The sequence below is a fragment of the Schizosaccharomyces osmophilus genome, chromosome 1 (assembly GCF_027921745.1).
Source record: "Schizosaccharomyces osmophilus chromosome 1, complete sequence".
In the NCBI taxonomy this organism is placed as follows: domain Eukaryota; kingdom Fungi; phylum Ascomycota; class Schizosaccharomycetes; order Schizosaccharomycetales; family Schizosaccharomycetaceae; genus Schizosaccharomyces; species Schizosaccharomyces osmophilus.
Window position 1 is genome coordinate 551,671 of NC_079238.1, and position 27,510 is coordinate 579,180.

General features: G+C 39.2%; 12 protein-coding genes across 12 annotated transcripts; 7 read left to right on the top strand and 5 right to left on the bottom strand.

Annotated features, from left to right (window-relative positions):
- Positions 1–77: 77 nt before the first annotated feature.
- pac2 (cAMP-independent regulatory protein Pac2) lies at positions 78–776 on the top strand (the record flags this gene model as incomplete). Its single annotated transcript, XM_056179049.1, has 1 exon — positions 78–776. One exon carries the CDS (start codon positions 78–80, stop codon positions 774–776), a length of 699 nt encoding a protein of 232 aa, XP_056035484.1.
- Positions 777–2,238: 1,462 nt separating this feature from the next.
- maf1 (repressor of RNA polymerase III Maf1) lies at positions 2,239–3,335 on the bottom strand (the record flags this gene model as incomplete). Its single annotated transcript, XM_056179050.1, has 3 exons — positions 2,239–2,850; positions 3,178–3,276; positions 3,330–3,335. 3 exons carry the CDS (start codon positions 3,333–3,335, stop codon positions 2,239–2,241), a joined length of 717 nt encoding a protein of 238 aa, XP_056035485.1.
- A 595-nt stretch (positions 3,336–3,930) lies between these two features.
- On the top strand, positions 3,931–4,290 carry SOMG_00256 (DUF1754 family, FAM32A-like protein, implicated in mRNA splicing; the record flags this gene model as incomplete). The annotated part of the gene is made up of 1 exon (XM_056179051.1): positions 3,931–4,290. The coding sequence occupies one exon, from the start codon at positions 3,931–3,933 to the stop codon at positions 4,288–4,290; it is 360 nt and encodes a 119-aa protein (XP_056037091.1).
- Positions 4,291–4,938: 648 nt separating this feature from the next.
- On the top strand, positions 4,939–5,865 carry rpn11 (19S proteasome regulatory subunit, ubiquitin-specific protease subunit Rpn11; the record flags this gene model as incomplete). The annotated part of the gene is made up of 1 exon (XM_056179052.1): positions 4,939–5,865. One exon carries the CDS (start codon positions 4,939–4,941, stop codon positions 5,863–5,865), a length of 927 nt encoding a protein of 308 aa, XP_056035487.1.
- A 783-nt stretch (positions 5,866–6,648) lies between these two features.
- gcv1 (glycine decarboxylase T subunit) lies at positions 6,649–7,818 on the top strand (the record flags this gene model as incomplete). Its single annotated transcript, XM_056179053.1, has 1 exon — positions 6,649–7,818. One exon carries the CDS (start codon positions 6,649–6,651, stop codon positions 7,816–7,818), a length of 1,170 nt encoding a protein of 389 aa, XP_056035488.1.
- Positions 7,819–8,361: 543 nt separating this feature from the next.
- Positions 8,362–11,542, top strand: psd3 (phosphatidylserine decarboxylase Psd3; the record flags this gene model as incomplete). Its single annotated transcript, XM_056179054.1, has 7 exons — positions 8,362–8,451; positions 8,502–8,561; positions 8,629–8,853; positions 8,895–9,381; positions 9,422–10,467; positions 10,512–10,686; positions 10,728–11,542. The coding sequence occupies 7 exons, from the start codon at positions 8,362–8,364 to the stop codon at positions 11,540–11,542; spliced, it is 2,898 nt and encodes a 965-aa protein (XP_056035489.1).
- A 530-nt stretch (positions 11,543–12,072) lies between these two features.
- dpm1 (dolichyl-phosphate beta-D-mannosyltransferase catalytic subunit Dpm1) lies at positions 12,073–12,840 on the bottom strand (the record flags this gene model as incomplete). The annotated part of the gene is made up of 2 exons (XM_056179055.1): positions 12,073–12,219; positions 12,277–12,840. The coding sequence occupies 2 exons, from the start codon at positions 12,838–12,840 to the stop codon at positions 12,073–12,075; spliced, it is 711 nt and encodes a 236-aa protein (XP_056035346.1).
- Positions 12,841–13,523: 683 nt separating this feature from the next.
- Positions 13,524–14,223, bottom strand: rps1001 (40S ribosomal protein S10; the record flags this gene model as incomplete). Its single annotated transcript, XM_056179056.1, has 2 exons — positions 13,524–13,882; positions 14,148–14,223. 2 exons carry the CDS (start codon positions 14,221–14,223, stop codon positions 13,524–13,526), a joined length of 435 nt encoding a protein of 144 aa, XP_056035345.1.
- Positions 14,224–14,733: 510 nt separating this feature from the next.
- sde2 (intron-specific pre-mRNA splicing-ubiquitin fusion protein Sde2) lies at positions 14,734–15,528 on the bottom strand (the record flags this gene model as incomplete). The annotated part of the gene is made up of 1 exon (XM_056179057.1): positions 14,734–15,528. The coding sequence occupies one exon, from the start codon at positions 15,526–15,528 to the stop codon at positions 14,734–14,736; it is 795 nt and encodes a 264-aa protein (XP_056035348.1).
- Positions 15,529–18,039: 2,511 nt separating this feature from the next.
- On the top strand, positions 18,040–21,576 carry abo1 (histone H3-H4 chaperone (ATP-dependent) Abo1; the record flags this gene model as incomplete). Its single annotated transcript, XM_056179058.1, has 1 exon — positions 18,040–21,576. One exon carries the CDS (start codon positions 18,040–18,042, stop codon positions 21,574–21,576), a length of 3,537 nt encoding a protein of 1,178 aa, XP_056035347.1.
- A 192-nt stretch (positions 21,577–21,768) lies between these two features.
- ptl2 (triacylglycerol lipase ptl2) lies at positions 21,769–23,836 on the bottom strand (the record flags this gene model as incomplete). The annotated part of the gene is made up of 3 exons (XM_056179059.1): positions 21,769–23,413; positions 23,494–23,710; positions 23,785–23,836. The coding sequence occupies 3 exons, from the start codon at positions 23,834–23,836 to the stop codon at positions 21,769–21,771; spliced, it is 1,914 nt and encodes a 637-aa protein (XP_056035342.1).
- Positions 23,837–25,280: 1,444 nt separating this feature from the next.
- On the top strand, positions 25,281–27,236 carry plb2 (phospholipase Plb2; the record flags this gene model as incomplete). The annotated part of the gene is made up of 1 exon (XM_056179060.1): positions 25,281–27,236. One exon carries the CDS (start codon positions 25,281–25,283, stop codon positions 27,234–27,236), a length of 1,956 nt encoding a protein of 651 aa, XP_056035341.1.
- Positions 27,237–27,510: the final 274 nt, after the last annotated feature.

Below are 27,510 nucleotides of genomic sequence, written 5' to 3' on the forward strand. Positions count from 1 at the left end.
GTTTGTATATTGACGAGTGTTCTATTCGATATCTATAAGGTTTTGTTAAGCCTATTTTGATTTCAGTCACATTTATCATGCAGACTTATAGCGGTGTCATCAAAACTCCGTTGGATGCCATTATCCTATTTGAGGCCTGCCGAATTGGCTTATTACCTCGAGTACAACGCCGTCTTTCTGACCACGAACGAAGCTTGATTTGCGCTGGTAGCGTATTTGTTTGGGACGAACGGGAAGCTGGAATGCGTCGTTGGACTGATGGTAAATCATGGAGTGCTTCTCGTGTGAGTGGCTCCTTCTTAACATATCGGGAAATGGAAGGAAAACGTAAGCCTTACCAAGGAACTTCTAGTGATAGTACTGTGAAACGGTCTTCTTCAATAGACCCTCATAACTCTTTAAACTCTTTTCAACAGGACGATAGTGGTGCAGGGAGCATGAGTGACGATAGTTCTATGGATGACGAAAATATGCGTGGTTTGCATTATAAACCTAACGGTTTAATAAAACAATCCTTTAGTATCACTACGTCTTTGAACCACAAGTTACATTTGATTTCTTACTCTTCTCCCATTCCAGATCCTTCCCTTGTTTCACCATCTTGTGATGTGAACTTGTCACGAATCACGATTCCTTATGGTTTGTATCCTGATGCTGGCCCACCGCTTGTGCAAGCACCCAAGTTCCTCGCTCCTTATGATATACCCGTGGAAAAGGTTGCTTGTAGTGAGGATGCTCGGGTTCTGGACAAACTTCGCCAAGCATTATGGTTGTAAGAATTCTTACTCCAAAGATTGTTTAGCATGTTGTTGAACAGTCTCTATTTTATACTGCAGATGCATGATTTGAAACTGTTTAGATAATTTACCATACAAAGCGGGAGTTTTGTATGCTTATAATACTTTAGTATCTATCCAACTTGTTTCTGTGGTGAATGTCGGTTCATGGCATTCGTTCGTTTAATTGTTTTTTAAATGTTTAGATCTTAGGTTTTTTCCTAATAACTGTTAACAAAAGTTAGTTTATAGATGTTTCGATACAGATAGAAAAAATTTTAACGGCAGATTGTATTTCTAACTTTTCATGAAAATTATGAAAATGGAAATGCAACATAATTTTTTATATCAAAAGATTTTATGGAAAGATGTGATGTTTCCATTCGTTGTTTATGCGTAGGAACAAACGTTTGTTTAGTTTAGAGGCAGCAGGAGAAATCGCCAAATACGGAAAGCAGAAATCAGGCGCTGAATGATCCTAACGAATATATTGGATTTCTGTGTCTTCAAAGTGAAAGAACGAATAAATTTATCTAGCTAATTTCGAAGAAGTTTTACATAAATCATGGTAAACACAACTTGTGTCTCGTGAAATTGGATGTGCTCTAAAACTGGTCAATTTCAAGATTGACTCTTGCGGGAGAGACTTGGAAGCTAAAGCCACTACAATTTGTCCTATTCATAAACTCTACAAAGGGAAATCCAAGTTATAGCTGGCTATAACAAGCAGTATTTTTTTCTACTGTGTGTAAACACTGTTCAACTAGGATGCAGTATGCCGAATGTTATGTTATTTTATATATGTCTTTATTATTCCACTACAACTACGTAACTTTGGTTGTAAAAGAATTAAATTTATGTGTGCTCTATATAAATCCAATATATAGTAAAAACAGGAGATGAACTAAGAGTAAAATGACAGAAAGACCAGATAATTATAAAAACGTAGGAAGAAAAATAACATACAAGAGAAATACCAGGCATCCTTTCCTAAAACCAGGACTATCTCAAGGGAAAACCGTTGACTTCAGCCGTGAACATTGAAACGAATGTAAAGAATAGTAATAAATAGAGTTATGGAATAGTTTCTTTAAATAAACAAAGAAAGAAAGAGTTACATATTTAGACTTTTCAGACGATCAAACATCAAAAGTTCGGATATTAAGACTTTTCCTGAAGCATATATATTACAGTAACAACAAAGGCAATTTGGAATTATTCGGGAAGCAGAGCATGTCTTTCTTTCTTTTAATTATACAAGGGCATTCACAATAAAGAAATTAATAAGCAAAAAGATTGGAGTATGCTTCAATCGTTGTCTTGTAACCATTAGACGAAACTAGGTTCAAAAAGGAAAAAATAATATAAAATTCTATCATCAAAAACGGAAAGCAAGAGGGATGTCGGAAGGTGAAACAAGGGAATAAAACATAAACGAGGGAAAGGAGAAAGTAATAACGATTTACTCGTCCATATTGGCTACCCAATCGTCCTCAAAATCACTGGGTTCGCCATCCTCTGGAACCGGCGTTAGGACAGATTCATCTTCGTTTGCATACTGGTTTTGATACGTGCCCTCTTTTCCAAGACCATGAAGGGAAAAATAGAGCATACGTTTCATATTCTTGTTGAAGAAAAAGTATGACATGCTCCAAATCAAAGCTTCGTCTCCATAAGGATCGCTATCGCTGTCGGGAGTATAAGAGTAGATATTACATTCTGAAAGGTTGATATGTCGGTCTACTGTCTCCCAAAGTTTGTTTACACTTATTCTACCGCGACCCATGCCATTGATGGTTGCATTCACACTGTCCAAAACCCGTGAAAGCAAAGGTTCTTTGTAAAAGTCTGTCGGCTGGAGAGTACTAAAGTCATGATCAGGATGAGAGGCATTTAGAGTAGCTACAATATACATAAACGTGCGACGCGAAGAGGACTGATCGAGGGGTCCGAAAGGGCTCTGTTGTGTCCAACTGAAAGCAACTTCAGGGGATTTGCTACTTGAAAAAGCAAGCATATCCTCTTGGCACCGCGTCTCAATGGCCTTGTATAACTTTTTATCCGAACCGGTAGACTAGAAAGACGGTTAGAGAACCATTGAAAAAAAATAAAAGAATTGTAAGAAAAGTTAACATCAGCACTCTGGGGGGGTTGTTCGATGGAAACGATCACGAACTAAGAAGAAAAGAAAAGGCAACATCTCAATCTGCACGCGTTTCCACAACCTCTGCCACATCGAGGATAAGAACTGCAAACGACTCGGAAGATTGAACGCGTTTCTTGACGAAACGGCAGTGTAGTTAGTACAAACCCTCGACCTTCATCCATAATCGTTTTCCAGAAAAACCGGCGTTTGACACGTTTCTTTCGTTTTCTTTTAAAAATTTGTTCTTTTACTTACTTTTGTTGTGTAGATTTCGCATTTCCCATGTATCCGGCAATCGTCAGCATCAAATGACAACGCGTTGTTGATCGCGTCAAGTTCGGCAAGTTCAAGAAACTGCACATCATGTTTGCATTAGCAATTCATGTTCCAAACATCAATTCTATTACCTTCATAGCAATGTTTTCTAATGTTTACTTGCTTTCTTTTGTTTCTTATTGTTGGTTAAGGGCAGACAATTGTAGTGATGAAACACACGACGTCAGTTGTCACTCGTCCTTACAGTAAGTTTCCTTATCTATTATAGTGCTTCATAATGATATTGACCGAGCTGAACGGAAAAGTGCGAAGTAATATATTGCATAATGGAACGCAAAGCGCTTTTGGAGAAGTTCCAAATGTAAATAAATAAAGGAAACGAATAAATAAACTAACTAAACAGTAAAAATGTGTCTTAAAACAGAGCCTTTTGGTCTTAAACTAAGTCTAAAAATATAAAAAATAAAACTTGTCCATAAAATAAACAAATAGTCTTTTAGTGGCCACATATGGAATTCATTGTCGCTTTCTTTTCCTCCTGGCAGAAAATCCGTCATGAAGGAATCAACTACTATACATTTGTTTAATAAAAAAAACGTCTTGAATAAATGAAGCACGACAGAAGCAATTCAATGGATTTCTCGGTATTGATAACCCAACCCACCTTCAGCGCAGTATAGTATATTATATAGGATATGACATGCCTTGGGGACACTTTCCTTTACGCATGCCATGGACTTTGCAGGCGGCTCATTAAAACTAAAGAATGTCAAGAAAAAGCCGTTGAAAAAGAAAAAGAAAAGCTCTAAAAAACTTAGCGAAAAAGCTGATCAATATATGGCAGCTGAAGACGATGATTCCAAGAAGAAAAATCCATCAGACTATCAAATGCTACGAGTTTCAGAATCCCAAGATGAAGCAAGGGATTCGACGGAAGCTGAACGACAATTCGAAGCTATTCAGGAGAAGCGGCTTCTGGAAAAAGCCCAAAAGGAGCGATTCAAGACTCATAAAGACAGAGTGGATGATTACAATCGACTATTGGGGAATCAGTCAGAACACTTTGAAATGCCAAAGATTGGCCCAGGCTAAATAAAACGCTTCTTCTTTCTCTTTGCCTTCCTTTCTTTGCCTCCTCTCTTCCCTTTCTTGTTTTCTTTACTTTTTTTACTTTTTTTCTATTTAATGAAATGAAATGATGACTGTAAATGGTTTAACGAAAAGGAGCTTATGGTCGTAATATAGTGTATGATATATAAGTTTGGACATCGTAAAAACTAGTTAAGGTACTCGTTAGACATCAAATAAACACATTGTCGCAATATAAAAAAATTACGAAATAGTACACAAGAGCACGTAAAATGCAAATGGGAGGGTTAGTGAGAGTACTAGCCTTTCCATGGTCATAGCTGGAAACAGCGAAACCTGTGCATTACCAACAACAGTAGCAGTGTAGGTGAAGAACTTTGTCCATCCCATTTTTGTTTGTTTGGACTCTCTGTTTTTTCTACGATACCTTTTTAAATTTTTTACAAGAAACCATTTCCGAACAGAAGGAGCTAAAAGCGACTCTTTTCGACCAAGTGATACGTAAAGTCGTCTTTTCTGTTGATTTCTCGGATTTTGCTTTCTAAACTCTACCAACTAAGACGCTATAGATATTCTATTTGATACGTGCTTTCATAGAAGCATACACCTTTTCCTCTTTAAGTTCAATATATTCTTTGCCATATTTTCATAATGGAGTCCTTACAGCGTTTGTTACAGGGAGCACGCATGGGTGCTGGTGTCATGGGCGACCAGCCTCTTGTTGATAATTCGGAATGCGTTTATATCTCGTCCCTCGCGCTTCTGAAAATGCTTCGTCACGGTCGCCACGGTACTCCCATGGAAGTTATGGGTTTGATGTTGGGCGAATTCGTGGACGATTTTACTGTTCGTGTCGTTGATGTGTTTGCCATGCCCCAGTCAGGTACTGGTGTTAGTGTAGAAGCCGTGGACCCTGTTTTCCAAAAAAACATGATGGATATGCTCAAACAAACTGGTCGACCCGAAATGGTGGTCGGTTGGTATCACTCTCACCCTGGTTTTGGTTGCTGGCTTTCTAGTGTGGATATCAATACTCAACAATCTTTTGAACAATTGACTCCTCGCGCTGTCGCTGTCGTTGTAGATCCCATTCAATCCGTCAAAGGTAAAGTTGTCATCGATGCTTTTCGCTTAATTAATCCTTCCACTTTAATGATGGGTCAAGAGCCCAGACAAACGACCTCCAACTTAGGTCACATCAATAAACCCAGCATCCAAGCTCTCATCCACGGTTTGGGAAGGCATTATTACTCTCTCCGCATCAATTATAAAAAGACTGAATTGGAAGAACTTATGCTTTTGAATCTTCACAAGCAGCCTTGGGCTCACGGCCTTTTGTTGGACAATTTTGATACTTCTGCCAACAAAAATCAAGCTACTATGGAACGCATGAAATCTCTTTCTGAACAATATACAGAGCGTGTTCAGAATGAAATTTCCTTGACTCCTGAGCAACTTCGAATCCAGTATGTCGGTAAACAAGATCCCAAAAAGCATTTGGATGCCGAAGTCTCCCAGTGTATCGATACAAACATTTCTTCCATGTTGGCTGGCATGTTAGATTCTGTTGTATTTTAATGGTTATTCTTTTTATGTCAAAAAATCGATTTTCGTGTTTTTATGAGTTGCTCTTTTCAGTTATTGAACCACGAATTCGTAGCTTCGAACTCTTTTCATAAGCTATAAGCATGATGATGGTCATGAAACAAGAATCCTATGTAACGTTTTGTTCTATAAGGACGTGATTATTTGTTTTAGAAATCTACCTTAGTTATACTACCCACTATGTTGACTTGAGACAGACGAATTCCCAAAGTACGCTAGTGTTTTAGATTCCTTTTCAAGGTGCTTTTGGTGTCTCTATAATTATGTAAGGTAATTAGAAAATACGAATTAAATCTTTCTTAAACATTGTACAGTTTCATTCCTTCTTTCTCCCTTTCTGCACTTGTCTTCTACAGTGGGATTTTATTTACATTTTTCTTTTGGCAATCGTACCAGTCATGTAATTGATCTCATGATTCAATTGTTTCGTTTAGACATTTTTACAATGCTCCCTTAATCCAATGTTATTGGGGTGTTTTGGTAAAAATTTAAGCTTGATAAGTCTCGTACTTCTTTTTCCGAAGATCTCATCTCAGGTCGAAAGGCATTCCCATACGACTACTTATATCTCTATATTAGACATTGCCATTTGAAACCCGCCCAACTTGCTTGCATACAAAACAAAGTATAATTTTTATTAAACTGTTGTTGACGCTACATCAGAAACACGTTATTGAAATTGCCAAATTTAGGTATTGTTTTATTGATAAGTAGAAACTTTTGGTATTGTAAAACATACTTTGAGCTCGATTGAATATGGTTACTTCTATAAAATCCCGTGTTCTTCCCTCTGTTATCAAAAGAGCCAGCTCTTCTTCAACTGCTTTAAAGCATACTCCTTTGTACGATCTTCATGTCAATGCAGGTGCTACCATCGTACCGTTCGCTGGATTCAGCATGCCTTTACAATATAAGGACCAAACAATCAGCACAAGCCACAGATGGACCCGTGAGCATTCTGGCTTGTTTGATGTAAGCCATATGGTTCAGTGGTTTATTCGTGGTGAGAATGCCTCTGCGTATCTAGAAAGTATTACACCATCATCTTTAAAAGAACTTGCTCCATTCCATTCTACTTTGAGCGCTTTTACCAACGAACAAGGCGGCATCATTGATGATACAATTATCGCTAAGCATGATGACAATACATACTATATTGTCACTAACGCTGCATGCAGCGAAAAAGATGAAGCTAATTTAAAAAAGCATCTTGAGAACTGGAACGGTGTCGAACTTGAACGTGTACAAGATCGTGCACTAATTGCGATCCAAGGCCCCGAAACCGCAACTGTTATTCAAAGCCTTGCATCCTCTTATGATTTTTCAGCGCTTAAATTTGGCCAATCCGCTTATGTTGATATCAAGGGTATCCAGTGTCTGGTCTCTCGTGGTGGTTATACTGGTGAAGATGGATTTGAAATTTCTGTCCCCGCCGATGCCTCTCTAGATTTAGCTCAAAGCATTTTAGCTAACAAAAATGTACGCCCGATTGGTCTAGGAGCTCGCGATACTTTGCGCCTGGAAGCAGGTATGTGCTTATACGGCAGCGACATTGATGACACTACATCTCCTGTTGAGGGCTCCTTATCTTGGATTATTGGAAAACGTAGAAGGGAAGAAAAAAACTTTGTCGGCAGCAGCCGTATCTTAAAAGAAATCAAAGAAGGTGCTTCTCGCCGCCGTGTGGGTTTCATGATCGAAAATGCTCCTGCCCGCCATGGTAGCATCGTTGAAATTGACGGTGTTCAAGTTGGCAACATTACCTCTGGATGTCCTTCCCCTACCCTTGGCAAAAACATTGGTATGGGTTACATTACTACTGGGTTCCATAAGACTGGTACCTCGGTACATGTAAAGGTTCGTAATAAGCTTCAACCCGCTACGGTAGTTCGTATGCCTTTCGTTCCCTCCAAATATCACAGGTAGTAACTTGTCCTTGGTCTCCATTCATTTCTTTTACCTAACGCACTCCCCATTTCCCTTCCACTTCTAATTTTTTGCTAATCCGTTTCCTATTCATTTTGATTGAAATTGAGTTTTAATCCTGTTTTTCTTTTATTCGCTTCAGCTTGTTATTTCCTGATCAGTTTGTTGACTGTTTCCCTCTTATGGATTAGTTTTACAACGTTATGAATAGTCTGCTTTTTTTTTCTAATTACAATAAGAATGGATGGTAATGATTTATAAATATATGAACTTTCTATAAAACGCTACCTTGGATTAAATTTGACTTTGTTTTCGGCGCTTCGTGAAACAGCTAACAAGACGTTACCTGACGTAATTCAACTTCCAACTGAATAGGAAAAACGTAAACTTGTTTTTCGCATCATTTAGGAAGCGTCTTTTCGAATATCTTGCTTTTTATTAATATAAATGGTTCGTTTTTTTACCCTAATATCCAATATTTTTACTCTATAACGTTCACTGTCAATTCTCTTTTATTCCTCTTTTGAAGGAGGTTGTACAGAAATGGCTTTTACGAAGAAGGAGAGAAGCTATAACTCGCTTCAAAAAGGAATTAGAAACGGATCAATAATTCTTAAAATAGAGGTAGAAGGTGTAAGTCGCTCTCTGGTTGCTTGAAAACAGAAATCAATTAACCTGAAAAGGTTACGGACATAGATGAAAATGCGCTTCCAGATACTACATCTGACAACGAGTCTTGCTTAGTAAGTGGAACTAATACAATACCGCTAATGCTTTTTATCATTCAAAGGCTAACTTTTATGGTTTAAGTACATAAAACTAAAATATAAAAAATACCGAGCCGTAATCGAAAATGTTCATACGAATAAAATTGTCAATGATAATTCTCTAATGACTCTAAGTATGCCCCTTCCCGTGGACTATCAGGACCTAGAATTCCATTTGTGTTTCAGTTGCAAACAAAAACGAAGAAAGTACACCCTCGGAGAATCACTTATAAGATTGGATCATCTACTAAAGATGGTTTCACAAGAGGTATATGATACTAGAAAGGAATGTGCTAATACAGGTATCAGAGTCAGCAATGCCCTATATATCCCCCTCTGAAGAGCAGTTCTTCGAAATCTAATGAGAGCTTGCAGGTGAAACCATTAGGAACATTTCGATTAAAATATAGCGTTCATGACCCTAGGAATCCTAAAGCAGATTCTGCTAGTCTAGCTAAAACTTGGGTTGAAGATGTAGAAAAGCAATTCTCTTCCGAAAATGTGGATAATCAGGCCAATGGCATTTCGAATTCATTAAAAGGAATTGAGTTGGATAACATTGAATCTGATTTGGAAGATTCTAGTTTTTTGGCCGAGGCTGAATCCAATTTACCAGAAAGCGATTCCTTTTACCCCGTGGATGATCCGGGTATCGAGGAGACGTATGAAATCAAACCCAAAGTAAAGAAGCAGTTGAAACAGCCTTTTAGCATTACCAAAAATCAAGTTACCGACCTATTGGGGTTTGCCTTTGTGGAAATTGATTCTATTTCTAATTTACCACCGTTGAAAAATGGTATGACTAAACATATAAATGCTTCTAACTATTGTAATAGTCTTTCACACCGGATTTGACATGGATCCATTTGTGATTATGTCGTTTTCGAAAAACACTTTCCGTACAAAAAGGGTTAGGCATAACTTGAATCCCGTTTATAAACAAAAGTTCTTATTCGAAGTGGGTACCTTGGAGAAAAATTATGATATTATTTTTAAAGTCATTGATCATGACAAAATATCCTTGAATGATTCAGTGGGAGTCTGCTCTGCTGATATACAGAGCATTATTAACGCGGCTGCACAGCCTGATCCTATCACTGGGCTTTATAAACTTGATGATGGACAAAAAGCTTACGAAGAAAGCGAGATTCCCAAAAAAGCGGATACACAGCCTATTGAAATACTTATAGACGATTTCTCGTCTGCTGTCGAAAATAATTTGGAGACAGATGTGGTCACGAAAAGTATACCTCTTAAACTATTCTGTAAGGATCTTCGACCGGAATCTGAACAAGCGGCACTTACGTTCCGTGCTATCTTTTTCCCTTTTGCTGCAGTTCGCCAGAAATTTTGGAGAGTCATGCTATCTCAATACGGCGAGGTTGAGAATGGTCAAGTATCAAAGTTAGGCATGTATGCTGTATTGGATTCTTTGGGATCAAACATACCCGCAGCCATCATTGATTCTTTGTTCGAGGATATTTTAAGCAAAAATGTAAATAAGGATGAGGAAGCAATTAGTCTCGATGAAGCAGTTATCTGTCTTGAGAAACTTACTTACCTCATCTGCAATCGAGAATCGAATCCTCCGTTGCATCAGTCAGGTTCCTCGCGGTTTGACAGCAGCGGTCAATCAACACCAATTCAAAGTTCTGAGATATCCGAAGACTCAGACGCAGTAGATACGAATGGCAACCGGTTAGTTTTGGTTTGCTTGCATAAGTGCCCTTTGTGTATGAAATGCGAGTTAGACAAGATGGACCAATATCGAGCTACTGTTCACCTTGCGACTTGTGCCAGTCATGACTGGAAACGTGTGAATAGGTTAATGATGTCCAATTATCTCACCTTAAACCAAGCTCAAAGAAAGTGGTTTACCAAGGTATTTATTTTCTGTTTATGAAAATTCTAACCAATATATTACAGGTTTTTACCAAAGTAGCGTATGGATCGCATAAGCTAGGATCAACTTCAGCAAAAACTTTGGTGCGAAACCGTAAGACAGGGCAGATTGTAGAAGAGAAGATGAACGCATATGTTCGGGTTGGTATACGTTTGTTATATCGGGGTATACGAAACCGGCGAATGGAAGGAACAAGAGGTATAATAGCTTTCTTCTATTCATGCTAATTTTACTTTTAGTTCGAAAGCTACTGCGATCACTGACGCTCAGACAGGGGATAAAGTATGATTCTCCATTATCAACAAAAGATATTGTACCCTTTATTAAATTTTTTGACTTGAATACTGATGAAGTGGAAAAACCGATCAATGAATATAATACTTTTAATGAGTTCTTTTATCGCCGATTAAAGCCTGGTGTAAGACCTCTAGCTTCACCAGATAATTCAGGCATTCTTGTCTCAGCAGCTGACAGTCGATTGGTTGTCTATGATAAAATTAATATTGCTACAACTTATTGGATCAAAGGGTCGGAATTTTCTATAGCTCGACTCCTTGGGCCAGAGTATGAAAAAGAGGCATCGCAATACGCGGACGGATCGATTTGTATATTTCGCTTGGCTCCTCAAGATTACCATAGATTTCATTCTCCGTTAGATGGGAAGGTTGGAAAACTTAGTGTCATTGACGGCCAGTACTATACTGTTAACCCCATGGCTGTCAGATCGTCCTTGGATGTTTTTGGTGAAAATGCCAGAACTGTAATGCCTATAGAATCTCCTCAATTTGGTCGTGTTATGTATGTTTGTATAGGCGCTATGATGGTTGGTAGCATACAACATACAACTGACGAGGGCCAAGAGGTGAAACGTGGGGACGAACTGGGTTATTTTAAATATGGTGGCAGTACGATCGTTGTGTTTTTTAAGGGAAATCAGGTTTTATATGATGACGATATTTTGCAAAGTTCGAAAGAAACGACCGAAACGTTGATCAGGATGGGAGAAAACATCGGAAGAGCCTCTGGAGAGCCATTAGATAAAAAAGAAGATTGAAGTGTGGTTCTAGTTGTTTTGGCTTTATAGCCAACCAAATCTTGAAGGAGTCCGAATTCACAATACCAATTCAACAACCTGAGTTTGTTTTTGCTTTATTTATGTTATCATTGAGGTACTTAATTGGGGAATATTTTGAAGGATACAACCAATACGTAATGACTTGTGAATGTAGTATTTTTGAATTTGAACACTGCACTACTGGAATATCTAAAAAGAAAAATAATAAATAATGAACCTACATATATATGTTTATACTTATCTTTTAGATATCGTTTCATTCCATTCCATTCAACTTACTGCTCTGAATTACTCGAAATATAAGCTAACCATACTTGAATGTTATTAATCATATTAGCATCTCTGATAACTAAGCATACTCGAAAACTAATCACTCATTAAAATCTAAAAAAAATATATGCCATTATTATAGTTGGAAAATTCTCAGTGAATGCTTTCGAAAAAGTAACTCAAGAAACAATGAAACCCAGAGGTGGATTAATTCGTATATACTGTGCTTTTGTGCATGTTTAAATGAAAACCAAGGAAAGCACACCCTTCAAATAACCGATAATGTCATCCATTCCAAGTTTACTTTCACCGTACAATCTATCAACGAATGCGATAGGGACTTCACCAATACTATAGTTGTGTTGACGAGCACGAGCAATCATTTCCTACAAACAGTTAGTTTTTGTGATCAAGGTAGCTTACACAAACAGACAAGTACATACCATTTGGAAAACATATCCTTTGCTAGTTACTTCTTTCATCAAGGTTTCCAAAACCTGTTTCTTGTATAGTCGGAAACTTCCAGTAACATCAGAAACACCAGTTCCTAGAACAGTACTAGCCAAAAGATTGGCACCACGAGAAATCAACTTTCTCTTCAAATTCCATCCATAAACACCACCATCCTTAGCATATCTAGTTCCTAAAACAATATCGTAGTTACCTTCCTTTTGTAATTTAATAAATTCAGGAAGGTACTTAGGATGGTGAGAAAAGTCAGCATCCATAATAATCACATAGTCACCAGTAGCAGACTTCAATCCATGAATATAGGCGGTACCAAGACCCAACTTCCCAGCACGGGGTTTTAAAAGAATTTTGTCTTCGCCGTAAATGCTTTGCAACTCTTTAGCTACTTCCTGAGTGCCATCTGGAGAGGCATCATCAATCACCACGATTTCCCAAGACAAGTTTGCTTGCTCGAATGTACGTGCAATTAAATAAGTAATAATTGGCAAGTTTCTTTTCTCGTTATAAGTAGGTAATAACACACTATATTTAGACATTTTACTGCTAATTTCTGTAAGGTTCAGAAATGTACAAGTCTCAAGAAGAGTGGGTTTGTTTTGAGACATGCAGGATAGCGAGTCGTAGGGGAAAGAGCAAAACTAGTTATCGAAAGGAAACGTAGTACTGTGAAGGGTTTAGTGACGAAAGCAATCATCTCTATTTAATAAACAAATCATTTCAACTCAAATGAAAGAGACAGCATATAAAATCAATTAGGTTGTCAATTGAAGAAGCGCAAGTTTCAAGGCGAAAGCAAGGATACAATTCATAAAAGGAGGAACAGTAAAAAACAAACATACGCAGTGAGGTGTCCTATGGAAATTATGCTCTACTACGAATACTACTCATTACAAAAACATACATTTCATGCTTCATTTCAACTCTTCTATTCGGATAGGCAAAGTCAGGGTAACAAAATTTCCCTTTCACTTCTACACTATGAATGAACAAAAATTACAATCCTCTAATATCCATCATGCCTCCCCTAGAATAACCGCTAGTATAGATTCGATTCAGGAAAAAGCTTATTCTGTCCATGCACAGACGAGAATAGCCCCAAGTACTCATTCTATCCACATTCATTACAAGAGAGATATAGTAATTTACAGAATACTTTTCACGGTTTATCAAACGATACGAGGGATTAAAAAATTAAAAATGAACCAACGTCCTATTCAGTTTATTGAGGACGACCGAATCCACCCCGGAAAGAGGGAGCAAATCCACCAGGAGCGGCAGCATCGTCCTTCTTCTCAGCACGGCGGTAACCAGCATCAGCAGCAGCACGTTCACGAGGCTCAGGGCGGGTAGCACGGGGAGCAGCAGGGCGGGCTTGACGCTTGTGGGTAGCAGGGACAACCTCAGCAGGAAGATGCAAGTACTCACGCAAGTATTCAACACCCTCGTTGTTCAAAGTGTAATAAAAGTAACCCCAGTTGTAACGGGTCTTAAGGTAACCACGAGAGTCTAAGGATTGGCAAGCCTTGATAACCTGCAAATTGGGGACACCAACTTCAGGGTGCTTGGGAAGGTTGAAGTCTAACAATAATCAATTAGTAACTAGATCAGACTGACGAGCTTTGTAAAGAACACTCTAAAGACTTTTGGTTTTTTTGCTCCACGAAACAAAACAATACTCGTTTCAGTACAAGAAACCAACACAAGTAAAGAAGACTTCTTTTCTAGTCATTGAATTGAATCTTGACTTTCTAGCTGGGTATTTCATACAAAGCACGATAAGATGAAAACGAGATTGCGTAAAACATAAAGACCAGTGCCCATTTTAAGCATTCAATTTACATACCCTTCTTGGCAACCAAGACACCTTGTTGGAAAAGAGTTTGATGAATAGCCTTGCGGTTCTCCTTAGGGATAAGCATCTTCAGTTCAAGGTAAAGCCGAAATTACCAATGTTGTCAGAATCTCATTCAAGCAGTTTGGACGTTGTAAAGCCAGTCACAAATCATTAGGGTAGGGTTTGTACTTGTAACAGTTTCGAGCCCTAAATAAGAAGGAAGGGAATCCATTAAAGAGGATGCAGTGGAATTCGATAATATGTCTTACCGCATCTAAAGTGTTTTCGGTAAACAACAAATGCCGCTGATTTACATTTTCAGATCATTAGGAAAAGAAAATGCTCGAAAATTTAGAAAAGACGTTAAAGCTTCAGACAACACAAGTATTGCTTTAATATACGACAATGGTTGGAATCGATTTAAACAAACATGCGCATCTAATCCCAATTCCATACCCCAAGGAAAGGTGGACTCAGGCTTACCTTTGGAAGCTATCTTTCAAATGCAATTCAAGAACTTCTCATTCATTTGCATCTACTCTTGTAGTTTGACCAGCAATTCCCAATTCATAACTCGTAAACATTATTAACCTAGTTATACAAATTCATCATCCCAACCGTCTAGCGCTTTGAATTGTTCATCTTCATCGTCGTCTTCCGAAGCAGCTGCCTCCATGCGTTGAAGCCATGAATCATGGGATTGTACGCCTTCTTTGCCTTCTTTCAAAGACTCTTTTCCTTTGTTGGAAGAAGATGGCTCGTTCTCATTCAAAGAACTTTGATCTGAAGAGGAAAATGAAACAGCCGAGGAAGAGCCACGACGATGGGCCAAAGAAGATTGGAAAGCGTTGCGTGTCTCAGATACAGAATTGTCTATGTCTTCCAAGAATTCATGGTCATCGAACCGAGGGACATTTTGCTCCGTAGAAAGAAGTTTTTTTAACTTTTGTTTTTTCTCTTCCTTTTTAGCTCGACTTTCCGAGGGTTTCTTGGCTAAATATTCAGACAATTCCTTCGCTTCACGAACGGTTCCAAGACGATTGCCATCTAAATCTCTACAAGAATCTTGATTTTCTTGCTCATTTCGCTTTTTCGACATCCGACCACCGGCAGCTCGTAGTTGGCTACCAAATCCACCTTTACCTCCTAAAACTCGTCCGCAAAGCCAAAGATTTACGTCTTTGTTCAAAACATTGGCTTCCAAACTACATATTGATGTAGACGGACAAACAATTCGGCTTTCGTGTGTCAAGTAAAAAGAATTCAGCAGACGATCAGCTTGTTTGCCAAAAGCCTGAACCAATGCCTCTTTTAAGGTCGAAGAAGCATTCGAATGGACTTGAACAACCTTTTTGGACGGAAATCCATTGAAAAATACTGTTTTTTCCATGTTTGCAGAATTAACCAAGGTAGATGAATTGGGTAAAGAAGGCGAGTATCGCAAGACACAAGTACTGGCAGTGGCTAAAGAAAAACGCAAGGTTACGCTCTATAGAAAGAATTAATTAAGTTAAAAGTCCTTTTTTTTTCTTTTTTTTTTAATTTAGAAACAATAAACACGGCCCCCAAATTATATTCCTGCTGATGTATCGTCAATGATAAACTGCTTCATTGGAATGTTTCTGGGATCCTCTAGATCCTCAACAAGAATGCATAGAAAGGAAATGTAATTTTAGAAAAGAGTAGTTGGTTCAGCGATTTGAACTAGTCCTACCAGTTTTATAATGGACTTTTCTTCCATCGACCAAGGAGGCAATGGAGATCAAATCGGCTTTCCTCTGAAGGTAGAGCTAAAGGATCCCTTTTCCTTTGGTTCCGTCCACCTTGCTGGCTGAAATAGTAAACGAAATCTCTGCACATCATCATGTCATGACATTCGTTCTTGGAACAGCATTTAAGCCAGATCAATTATTTAAAAAATTTATTTATTTAGTCCTTTCCATTTCAATGATTTTTATTCAGTTTAACCAGTAGAAAAAAAATGAAAAAACGAGAAGCTTTGTAAAATCAACTTTGTGAAGAACTGCAGCTGGAAAATGTGAGCCATAAGCAAAGTTGGCCCTAATTTTTCTTTTTTTTTAAAGACTTTCTTATTCTTTTTCAAGTACGTCAATCGGTTTCATTTAAGAATCATCTCCAGCAGGGACTGAAACTTCAATAGAATTCACATCACAAATACTGGTGATCCAGACTTTAGGATGGCAGCATTGAAAAATCTCCACAACCAATTCCATTGTTTATTAATGAAATGGTCGTTTCTCTTGCAATTCTCCCTTCTACCCACCATTGAACTTTGAGGCATCCGTGCAGCATTTTTCCTCTTACATTAAACGAGACCACTAACAACCACCATCTATTTCAATTTAATAAGAAAAAAAAGAAAAGAAAAGATGTTAAAGCATTCAATCGACTTTGTATCACCTGGCCTTCTTCATTTTTGAAGGACTATACCAATGCAAAACTCACCACCAAAATTGAGTGTGTATGAATTTAAAAAACATTAGTTTCTATAGTCCGTAGAAACCAAATTACGTTTAAAAAGCCGACATGCATTTTTGGTACATTATGAATCCATGCTTATTCACTTCTTACTGCAAACTGTTCTCTTACTAGAATTTTCTTTTTCTTTACCTTGTGGTTTGGTGGCTTTCATGCTCCCATTTTGAGCTTTGTGAGTGCAGACTCGCCAGGGCTGGTGGTGGTGGCAGTACATAGGGCTTCTTTGTCCTGGCAGCTCTACACCACTCTTTGTCATCTCATTGAAACTCCAACCATTCAAAACGATCAAAAGAACCGTCTTTTTGGTACGTTTGCTTGACTCTTTCCAGCCGTAGTGGGCTTTTCAAAAAGGTATAGCTACTTTTTAGACTTAATCCTCGCGACCGTAGTAAGATTGCATTTATTATTATATTTTTTTTTTTTCAAGAGAAACGTTCCACTCCTAACGATCTATAGAAGGTTGGATATTATCAAGAGAAAATTTCTTATTTGTATTTGTCGGTTTTTGTTCGCCCAAAGAAGGAAAAAAAAAGCTTTGGGTTCGGTGAGTTAATTTCCATCCAATACTCCTTATTTCCATCATTCTCTTATTCTTAAAGACAGTGGATTTTCATTTGTGTATATTTCGTTGAAATTGAAGCAGCTTTTGTTTCATTCCTCGCAAGGGATCAGTTACATATCCATTGCACCCATACTTTGCTTTCCATTCTTTCCAGACAAAAATCTGGATTGTAATATTTTAAACCAAGTAACCAGGAAAACAACTGGACAAGCTATTTCTCATTCCTTTCTATAATTTTTTTTTTCTTCACCGATAGAACACCTTGTCAATTCTCCTTCTAGAAGGCTGGTTATATCTTAATAAGTGTGAATAAGGAAAAGTTTTTTTTTTTTTTTTTTTTTCTGCTTAACGTTTGCTTTTCCTCCCTTGACAGGCATTTCAGTCTCTGAAAAGTTGATTTAACATTGAGTTTTTTATTTGGCAAGATCCAAACGAAAAATATAAAGGGAGCTATTGCCAAAGAGTTGATCTCTCCGTTAAGAGATTAATCTCATCGTAATACTTTATTCTTAAAACATATTCTACTCTTTGCCCAATACGTCGTTCCCCAATTCTTTTGGTGCTTCTTTCAGAAGCTATTCCAACACAGTGGTGGATTTTTCGAATCCTATTATTTGGCGAAATAGGCCTATTGTTTTAAAACTAATTGATACCGGGGCAAAGAATCACTGGCTAGACAGTATACCGAACGGAGAGGAATTTACACCAACTGATTTTGTTCCTTCCCAAAAAGCTGTTGATACCATTACTACCGCTCGTCATTCCTTTTCTTATCCTCTTCCAAACCTAGCATCTATTCCAGTCGCAGATTTATTGCATCCTACTGATGAGCATGAAATCATGTCTTCAGACGAACATGAGAGCAAGCCCGTTCCTGAGGATCTTGATACTGAAATAGATGATATCGCTCAGGAAGTAAATGGAAATACTATTAATGAAGATGTAAAAGAGGAGGAGTATCATGATTCTGGTGAAAGTGAGGAATCCGAAGAATCTTTACCCAACCAAGGAACTCGTCGCCGTCATCGTTCACAGTCTGTCGCTGCAAATAAGCGTATTCACGATGCTTTTCAGCATGACCAGGAGGACTTTGGTAGCGAAGATTTACAACCCACGGCTAAACGGAGATTGAGAAATCATGTTGTAAGCGATGAAGACGAACCATTCGTTGCTTCGGAGCCAGAAGATGATTTGTCTGACACGGATGATTCGCTGGTTCAGTCAGCAAGAACACGAAGATCTCTCCGACCAGGTACTCGACGTTCCACCCGCATAAGAACTCAGAGACCCGATGAAGATTCAGACGAAGAAATTCATCGACCTACTTTGCGTGAGCGAACTAGCCGGGTTAATTACAGTCTTCCTCTCTCGTTTCCTCAGGCAGAAGATCAAGAAGACGAAGGGTCTTCAATTAATCAAAGCAGAAAGAAAAAGACTCATTCTGAAGTCGCTGTTGGAAATTTACTACGAAATCAAGTCTCCAGTTTTATGCCTTACATTGACTCCAGTGGATCTGAGTCTGAGAGCGATACTGCCAAAGTAAAGCGTTCTTCTGCAAAAACCGTGAGGGCTTTAACCGACTCTACGAGTGCTGGTGGACCTCCGAACTATGGCCGTGTAAAAGAAAAAAACGATTTGGCTGATTCAGATCCTGTTGCTGTTGATTCTTCTCTCTCATTCGAGTCGGTTGGTGGTTTAGATAACCATGTGAACCAACTGAAAGAAATGGTCATGCTTCCTTTGCTTTATCCAGAAATTTTTCAAGCCTTTAACATGCAGCCACCACGTGGAGTGTTGTTTCATGGACCTCCAGGTACCGGTAAAACTTTGTTAGCAAGAGCGCTGGCCGCTGCTTGCTCTTCAGAAGATAAAAAAGTTTCGTTTTATATGAGAAAGGGAGCTGATTGTTTAAGTAAATGGGTTGGTGAAGCTGAGCGTCAACTACGCCTTCTGTTTGAAGAAGCCAAAAGTACCCAACCAAGTATCATTTTCTTTGATGAAATCGATGGTCTTGCTCCTGTGCGTTCTAGCAAACAGGAGCAGATACATGCTTCAATTGTCTCCACTCTTCTGGCCTTAATGGATGGCATGGATGGCCGTGGACAGGTCATTATTATTGGTGCTACTAATCGGCCAGATGCTGTTGATCCTGCATTGCGAAGACCCGGACGCTTTGATCGTGAGTTTTATTTTTCTTTGCCTGACAGAGAAGCAAGAAAGAAGATTATACAAATTCATACTCGAAGCTGGAAAACCCCATTGCCAGAATGGCTTTGCGATTTACTTGCCGAGAGATCAAAAGGTTACGGTGGTGCTGATCTTCGTGCTCTGTGTACTGAAGCCGCTTTGAATTCTATAAAGCGAACTTACCCTCAGCTTTATAAAAGTACAAAAAGACTGCAATTTGATCCTAATACAATTCAAGTTAAGGTGAAGGACTTTGCCTTGTCAATGAAAAGTATTATTCCTTCTACAGCCCGCTCTTCAATAGCTTTTAACAAGCCTTTACCTGTCGAGGTGAAACCCTTGTTGGATGACAGTTTAAATCGCGTACTTTTGTATCTCAGCAAACACATGCCTATTCCTCCCAAGGTGAATATTTTGGACGAAGTAATGTATGATGACCCTGGGGAAGACGATTTTGAATATCAACAGAGGCTAGAACAATTTGAAAAGCTAAGAATATATAAGCCAAGGGTATTGATTTGTGGACAAAAAGGGTTAGGCCAGGTTTCCCTGGGACCTGCCATTTTGCAATATTATGAAGGCGTCCATGTTCAATCCTTTGATATGGCAGTTCTGTTACAAGACTCCACTCAAAGCATAGAAACCTCCATTATTCACTTATTTACTGAAGTGCGTCGACATACGCCCAGTGTTATCTATATTCCTGACGTTGACAGTTGGCTAAACATCCTTCCTCCTTCGGCTAGTACTACCTTTTCGTCTTTGCTTGAACGACTAGATTTTTCCGATCAAGTGTTGTTCCTTGCGCTTTCAAAGAGTCCGCGAAAGGATCTACATCCTCAGCTTAAGGAATGGTTTCCAAAGCAGTCAGTTATTGAGTTGCAATACCCCTCTCGCGAAAAGATTGAGAAGTTTTTTCAGCCAATTATTGATCTTATTCGTACTTCACCTCAAAAATTACCCGGTGGACTTCCAAGGAAAAAGAGAACGCTTCCTGAATTGCCATTAGCACCCACTCCTGCACCGGTGACGGGAGTTAAAACTACCTTAAAACAGACAAAACAGGCCGATATGCGGCTATTAAATAAGCTTAAGGTGAAATTGAACGCACTCTTGTCTAGCTTACGTACAAGGTATCGTAAGTTCAAAAAGCCTCTCATAGACTATAACGATATCTTTTGCGTTGAACCTGAAACAGGTCATTCATATCGCAAACGAGAAGATTGTAATTTTGAGTTAGTTGACGAAGAAGTTCGTAAAATCGATACCAATCAAAAGTTTAGTATGATGAGTTTAGAAGAAATTGAAAAACGCGTTTGGGATAATTGCTATTGGACCCCCAGAGACTTCGTTCGTGACATAAAGCTCATTCTCCGAGACGCGCTGCGTTTAGGTGACAGTGAAACAATCAAGCGTGCACAAGAAATGTATGCTAACGTCTTGCTGGGATTGGAAGACATGGACGACGAACAATTTTCTCAAAGATGTGAGCGTATGGCGATGCGTGAAGAAGAGCGAAGAAAATTAAGAGAAAATAAATTAAGAAAGCACTTGGATGCCACGAAAGCTACTATGCAGCTTCCCGAAGACCAACAAGAGCAAAAGATAGAAGACTCTGCTGAGATAAATGATTCAACGGAAGAACCATCTGATATGTTAACGGAAGCCTTAACCCATATGCCAATGGATTCTATGTCTAAGACTGAAGTAACGGATGATCAGCCTGAAGGTGGTTATCTAGAGCCGTCGATTATGTCGGTCCCTAACTCATTCATTGAAAAAACCGACGAAGATAGAGCTTCACAAGAAAATATTTCAGAGAATGAAAAACAACCGAATGAGAGTGCACTAAACAATGACACCTCTTCGCTTAGGGATTTCTCAAAGCTAAACGGAGTTACCGAACATAATGATAATGTAATGCACGATGAAAAGACTGAAATCGAAAACACCGGTGAGGAGGAGAAGCTACCAGAACTATTGCTTGATGAACGGAAAGTTTTGAATCTGAAGAATTTGTTTTTGGACAAATCGGAGGATTTGACAGTTGAAGAATTAGTACAATTGCATGCCACACTATATAGAATAATTTGGGATACGAAGAGTAGTTGGGATAGAAATTCCGTCATTGACAGGTGTACTATTGCTTTGATAGAACTTACGGATAATGATCTAGAGTTCGACACTTAATGATTTACTAATGTCATTTATAAAATTAAACCTTAATGTCATTTTTGTTCGTCTTCAAATATTATGCTAATTAAATAAGATAAGGAAGGCGTAAGAAATAAGTTTTTTGTCTTACTCTTTATATGTTAGTAGGAAATGGAGTATCAAGTAATTGTGTTCGAAGTCTCCAAAAGTTCATAGAATGAGCTGGTATTATGGTTTAGGTGAAGTGTTAGATTGGTTCACAGCAACATCGTTCGGGTTGACTGTAGCAGACTCAAGACTGATATCCATATCCTGGTTAGTTATTGAGGTGCCAATGTCTCCATCAATAGATGTACCAAGGGTAGTTAATCGGTCCATTGCGCGTCCTTTTTCAATAAGTTTTTCGATTTGGATACGAGATGAAATAAAATCTACTTTAGGAAAGGTAGCAGCTTTTCCGGCAGCAATCATATCTCCCAAACGCTCGTTGCTAGGGGGAGATAAAATATACCAAAAATCCTTTAATTTAGTTTTTGGCCAAATAGTGATAGTGCCATCGAACTTTTGGAGGAAAACATTACTCCAATCTTGACCAAGAGGTCGTGGTAGTAATTCTAAGCTGCGAATAACATGTAGCCATTTGATCATATCGTATTTGAGATATTGTTCGATAGCACTACCCACATAGCCACCGCGCCAACCACGGCCCTTTCTGTGTGAAACAGGTCTTCCAACACTGCCGCGAGGGGAGAAAAAGAAGACTTGCACGTGAGGATTAGTTTGACTGACGATGGAAAAGTGAACATTGAACTGAGTCCTCAATTCCCCTAGCGGGATGTCTGTACGAAGGCTTCCATCTTTAAAGCGATTCCCAAAATTGTGTGGTATGAGCTTTCCTGATGGACCTCTTGTCATGAGAGGAATAGGGTTTAAGATTCCCGGCACAGCACAGCTAGCAATGACAGCACTCCAAATCACAGTGTCGGGGGAAGTTAAATAATTGATTAATTTAGGAGGTGAGTGAGCATCACTAGGGATAACGGAAATATTAAGGATTCGGCCAGTTCTTTTATAAGCTTCGGCGAAAGTCATACTTCCTCGGGTGAAAAACATGCAGGTTCTTGCCCAGATAATCTCATCAAAACGGGCTCCTGTTTGTAAGTATCGTTTCGCACAATCCATGTAGCTTCCTATATCACTTTGAAATTTAGGAGCTAATTCGGGCACAAGCAATTGGCGAAGCTCGTCGTTTGTACGAGTACAGACGAGAGCGGCCAAAATACCACCGCCGCTTGTTCCGGTGATCACATTAGGAAGGAGATCCTGATTCAAAAGCGCCGCAAGAACGCCCGTGTGGTAAAGAGCAAAGGAAGCACCACCTGATAAACAGAGGGCTGTACGGCCATAATTATGGGAAAAGAATTCAAACATACGGGATCTGTCTTTTGACGTATACAGTTTTTGGTCAATGACCAACTGTAAACATTGGATGAGCTCGTCGATATAGTCCTCGACGAGCTTCTTTGTGCCGGAATAAGTGCGAGAATAAAGCATAGGGCTATCAATGGCCGCGAAATTACTGCGAACACACACATCCAAGGTGGATTTTAGTTGTTCCCATTCTCCTCTTTGACGATGAATCCTCAAGCTTCGGAGGACCGTGCGAAGAAGGGAGTAATCGTAATAATCGTAGACTGGGTCGAGTTTCCATTCATTGTTTCCAAAGTAATCATCCAAATCCCGAGCCCGCTGCTTCCATTCCTCAAACGTCTTGGCATTTTGGAGACGGCGTCGTAAAAGCGCTGGCCGACCACGCCAAACGATAAAATATTCGTAGCAGTTAATGTACATACGGTCTAATAAGTACAGAAATCTAAAGGAGCTTCGTTAGAAAGAAAGAATCAAAAAAGAGAAAGAGAAACTCGAAAGAATTCAATTTAACCAAACACATACGCAACAATACTGAGACATATAGAAGCAGTGATCATGAGCGGCCAGCGTAAAATGGGATACATAAAGCCTTCTCGTTTTTCGTCTTTTCCGGCCTTTGTCTTTTTTGGCAGTACAGCCTCATGCACAGGATTCCAATCATGTTGTGCAATGATATACTCGATTTTTTTGTCTATCTGTTGACTATAGCCGCAAGTGTATTTGACAAATTCGTCAAGATCTAGGTAGGGAAATCGTTAGTCCGAAATTTGAGTCCGAAAAGAAATCGTGACAAACGTCAACCGGACGCCTTACCTTCCTGTACAGTATAATCATTGGAAAATTCTCGATTTTCAGAAACACACATGTTTCTTGTTTTTTCTTTCTAGCAAAAAAAGGTACCAGCAAGGCAAACAAGTTTCAATTAAAAGCAATCCTGTTTATTTTCATACAAAGTAATAAATTAAACATCAAGTTTCACCGTTTCTATGTCGTTTGAACGATTCAGGTTGGAAGTAGGAGAAGAATACATTTCTGTCTCACGCCCTTCCTTTTCTTACCGCTCAAAGAACGACGTCAATCCCCAGATTTTATTGTTTCGCGTAAAATAACGTTAAGTTAAGCGAAGTTGTGATGATACCGCAGTGAGAACAAAAGTGAAAAGAGAAAGAGAGAAAGAGAGAAAGAGAGAAAGAGAGAAAGAGAGAAAGAGAGAAAGAGAGAAAGAGAGAAATATAAAAAAGAGAAAAATCCGTTTCTTAAAGATCAAGCAAACAAGAAACGAGTCACGACGACCCTCACTCACATTTTCCAACGATTGCGGATCGCCGTACGCCTTTTAGTTGGTTTGAACCGTTTCCTATAGTGGTCCTGCATCGCAACAGAAACCTGCAACAGAAGAGAGGAAATGAAAAGCTACACACACTCTGCCTTGTCGTATAGATGAGCGATAGATTCTTGCGACTCTTTGCTTCTATATGGTACTTGGTTTGCCGACTTCCGATTCTTTCGATTTGCTATTTATTAACGGTACATCCATGTCCGTCAACACACCCGAACGCAAGGTAAAAAGAAGGCAGGAAAAGCAACGAGCAAAAGAGAAAAACCAAAGAAACAAAGCTAAATTTAGATCCTCCTTATAATTAAAAGGAAAAAAGAAAAAAATTTCCAGCAACCACAGATGGAATGCATGGATCTTGGATCTATTGAATGTTTCGATGATGAGGTCATCATGTTCGGTTTTCGCTTCCGGCAGCTGTCAATCTGGGGAATTGCAATTGCCGAATAGGGAGATTTCTGCCGTGCCGAAGGCAAAGAATGACCAATCAAAGTGTTTCAGGAACGAAGCCAAACTCGTTGCCGAACACTCTTAGCAAATATAAATGAAACTGATTTCTGTCTAACATATGCTTCTTTCTTGAACTTGGCACATTTAACATTTGACCTTTCCAAACATCCTCCATCAACTGTCGGAAGATTTTTGTAGACATAGAATCGTTTTTCTGTGCTTGATTTCTTGATTGCGAATCTTTTTGTCTGGTAGTTTCTTTTCGGTTGCGGTTCCTTTTGTCGCCTGGGTTTTTTATCTAATTGATTAATCGCTTTTTTCTTTTCTTTTCTTTTCTTTCTCTTTGTTGTTTTCTCTTGTTCAATTTGCCTTTTCTCATCTTGCTCAAAAACATTAGGTCATTGTCATTGTCTTTGAGTAGAAGAAGAAGATAAAAAAATAAAAACGGTATTTGAGTTGTACAGATCAATTGGAGTTTCCATCTTCTCACTTCATTAATTCCTTTCATATTTGTTTCCCCTCTATGTTTTTCACGTATTTCCTTGCGTTTTCCTTTTTGTGTTTCAGTCTCATCGGTTGTCAAGTGGTGGACCCCGATCAGGAATACGCCCGCCTTCATCTTTCTCAGCTCGATAAAAGGAATTGGAAAAAACCTCCTCCTCCTCCTTCCACCAATGCTTCTTACGCTCCCGTAACCGGCTCTTGTAGCGGATCGCAGCAACTTCTCCATTCCTTAGAGTCTGGCCAGCTTCCACAATTAGAATCCGATTTTCTCAAAAAACGCTCCCAGTCTTCAAATGAGGCTCTTCGTTTCTTTTTACAATCTGCCCATTCCACCTCTTCTCTCGATTTGGACAGCCTTCTCGGTGACAATGGCCCTCGTTTAGGAATTGCCGTCTCTGGTGGCGGCTACCGTTCCATGTTTTATGGTGGTGGTGCTCTAGCTGCGTTTGATCGTCGAAGCAACGAAACCACTTTGGGTGGTCTTTTGCAAGGTGCTAGTTATATCACCGGTGCTGATGGAGGCTCTTGGCTTGTCAGCTCTTTAGCCATCAACGATTTCCGTACCGTGCAAAACTTGTCTTCCTCCATTTGGTATTCTCGTCTTGGTATCTTTTTCGTCGAGGAAACTCACTTTGGCGACAATAAAAATTATTATACTGATCTTGTCGACGAAGTCAACCAAAAAGCCGCTGCCGGCTTCAATGTGAGCTTGACCGACTATTGGGGTCGTGCTATCGCTCGCCACACAACTGGTCGCCTTCGTGGTGGTCCCGATACAACCTACTCTTCCGTGCAAAAAGCTTCTTGGTTCCAAGATGCTGAATATCCTTATCCCATTCTCGTCTCTCAAGGCTTGCCTGGTGCACTTTCCGATGGTCATAATGCCACTTTTGCAAATTCAAGCATTTACGAGTTTTCTCCTTACTACTTCAACACATTCGATAATAACGTTCGCGCTTACATGCCCCTCGAATATCTTGGAACCAAGTTAAGCAATGGCTCTGCTGTCGATAACAAGTGTGTGACTCAATTCGACAATGTTGGATTCTTGATTGGCACTTCATCCACGCGCTTCAATGAAGCTCTCATGGACGTTAGTTTGCGTCAGTCGCGTATGAGCCGTCGTCTTGGCTTTACCTTGCGCCATATGAGAATCAATGGCTCAGCGGTTAGCTACTACAACAACATGTTTCATGGCGCCTCTTCTATAGCAGGTGATGGAACTGCTTCTTCCGATGGTTTGACCACTGCTCCTTATGTTGACTTGTACGACGGTGGTGCCGATAAGCAAAACATTCCAGTCTGGCCTTTGCTTCAGCCAGAACGCCGTGTTGACGTTGTTTTGGCCCTCGATGCTAGCGGTGATACTGACAACAACTGGCCAAATGGTACATCCTTAGTTTCTACCTATGAACGCATTACTCAAAAGGCTTCCGATGCTTCCTACGGAGTAACCTCCTTTGTTCATATTCCGTCTGTGGAAACCTTTATCAACCTTGGCTTAAATAGTCGTCCAACCTTCTTTGGTTGTGATGGACGCAACACTACCAGTCAAAGCCAACACGTTGATGAGAATACTCCTCCTTTGTTGGTTTATCTCCCCAATTCACCCTGGACGGCCGATTCAAATATTGCTGATGACCGCTATCGCCTTGGCAATTCTGACATACAAGGTTTGGTTCGTAACGGTTTTGTCGCTGCTACCCAAAATAGTTCTACCGATTTTGCTTCTTGCTTGGCTTGTGCAGTTGTTCAAAGATCTCTGGAACGTACAAATCAAACCACTTCTCAAGCTTGTCAGCAATGCTTTTCTCAATACTGTTGGAACGGTACAGTTGACAATTCCCCTGTATTTGATCAAAAAGGAAACGTTAAATATAGTCCCGCTGTAAAAAGCGGTGCCATGCATCTTTCCACTAATGTTTTGTTAACTACCTTGCTTGCTATTTTGCTTACTTTTGGTATTTTAAACTAATCTTATAATGAATTTCTACAAGAATGTCCGTTTAAGAAAAGTTCGAATTTCTGAGCCCGTGATTCAGGTTTAACTATTTTACTTTTTAATTTCATAGGTACATTTGACCGGTGCCTATCGCTATAACTTACTGTTATACCTTTTATTATTGTCAGTATTTTAACAACTTCGGATTATCCTTTAATTCTGCAAAGTTTTTGGGCATATTTATTATCGACTTGTAATCCATTCAGTCCTCGTCGTTTTAATCACCTTACATCCTTCTTTAGAGGCA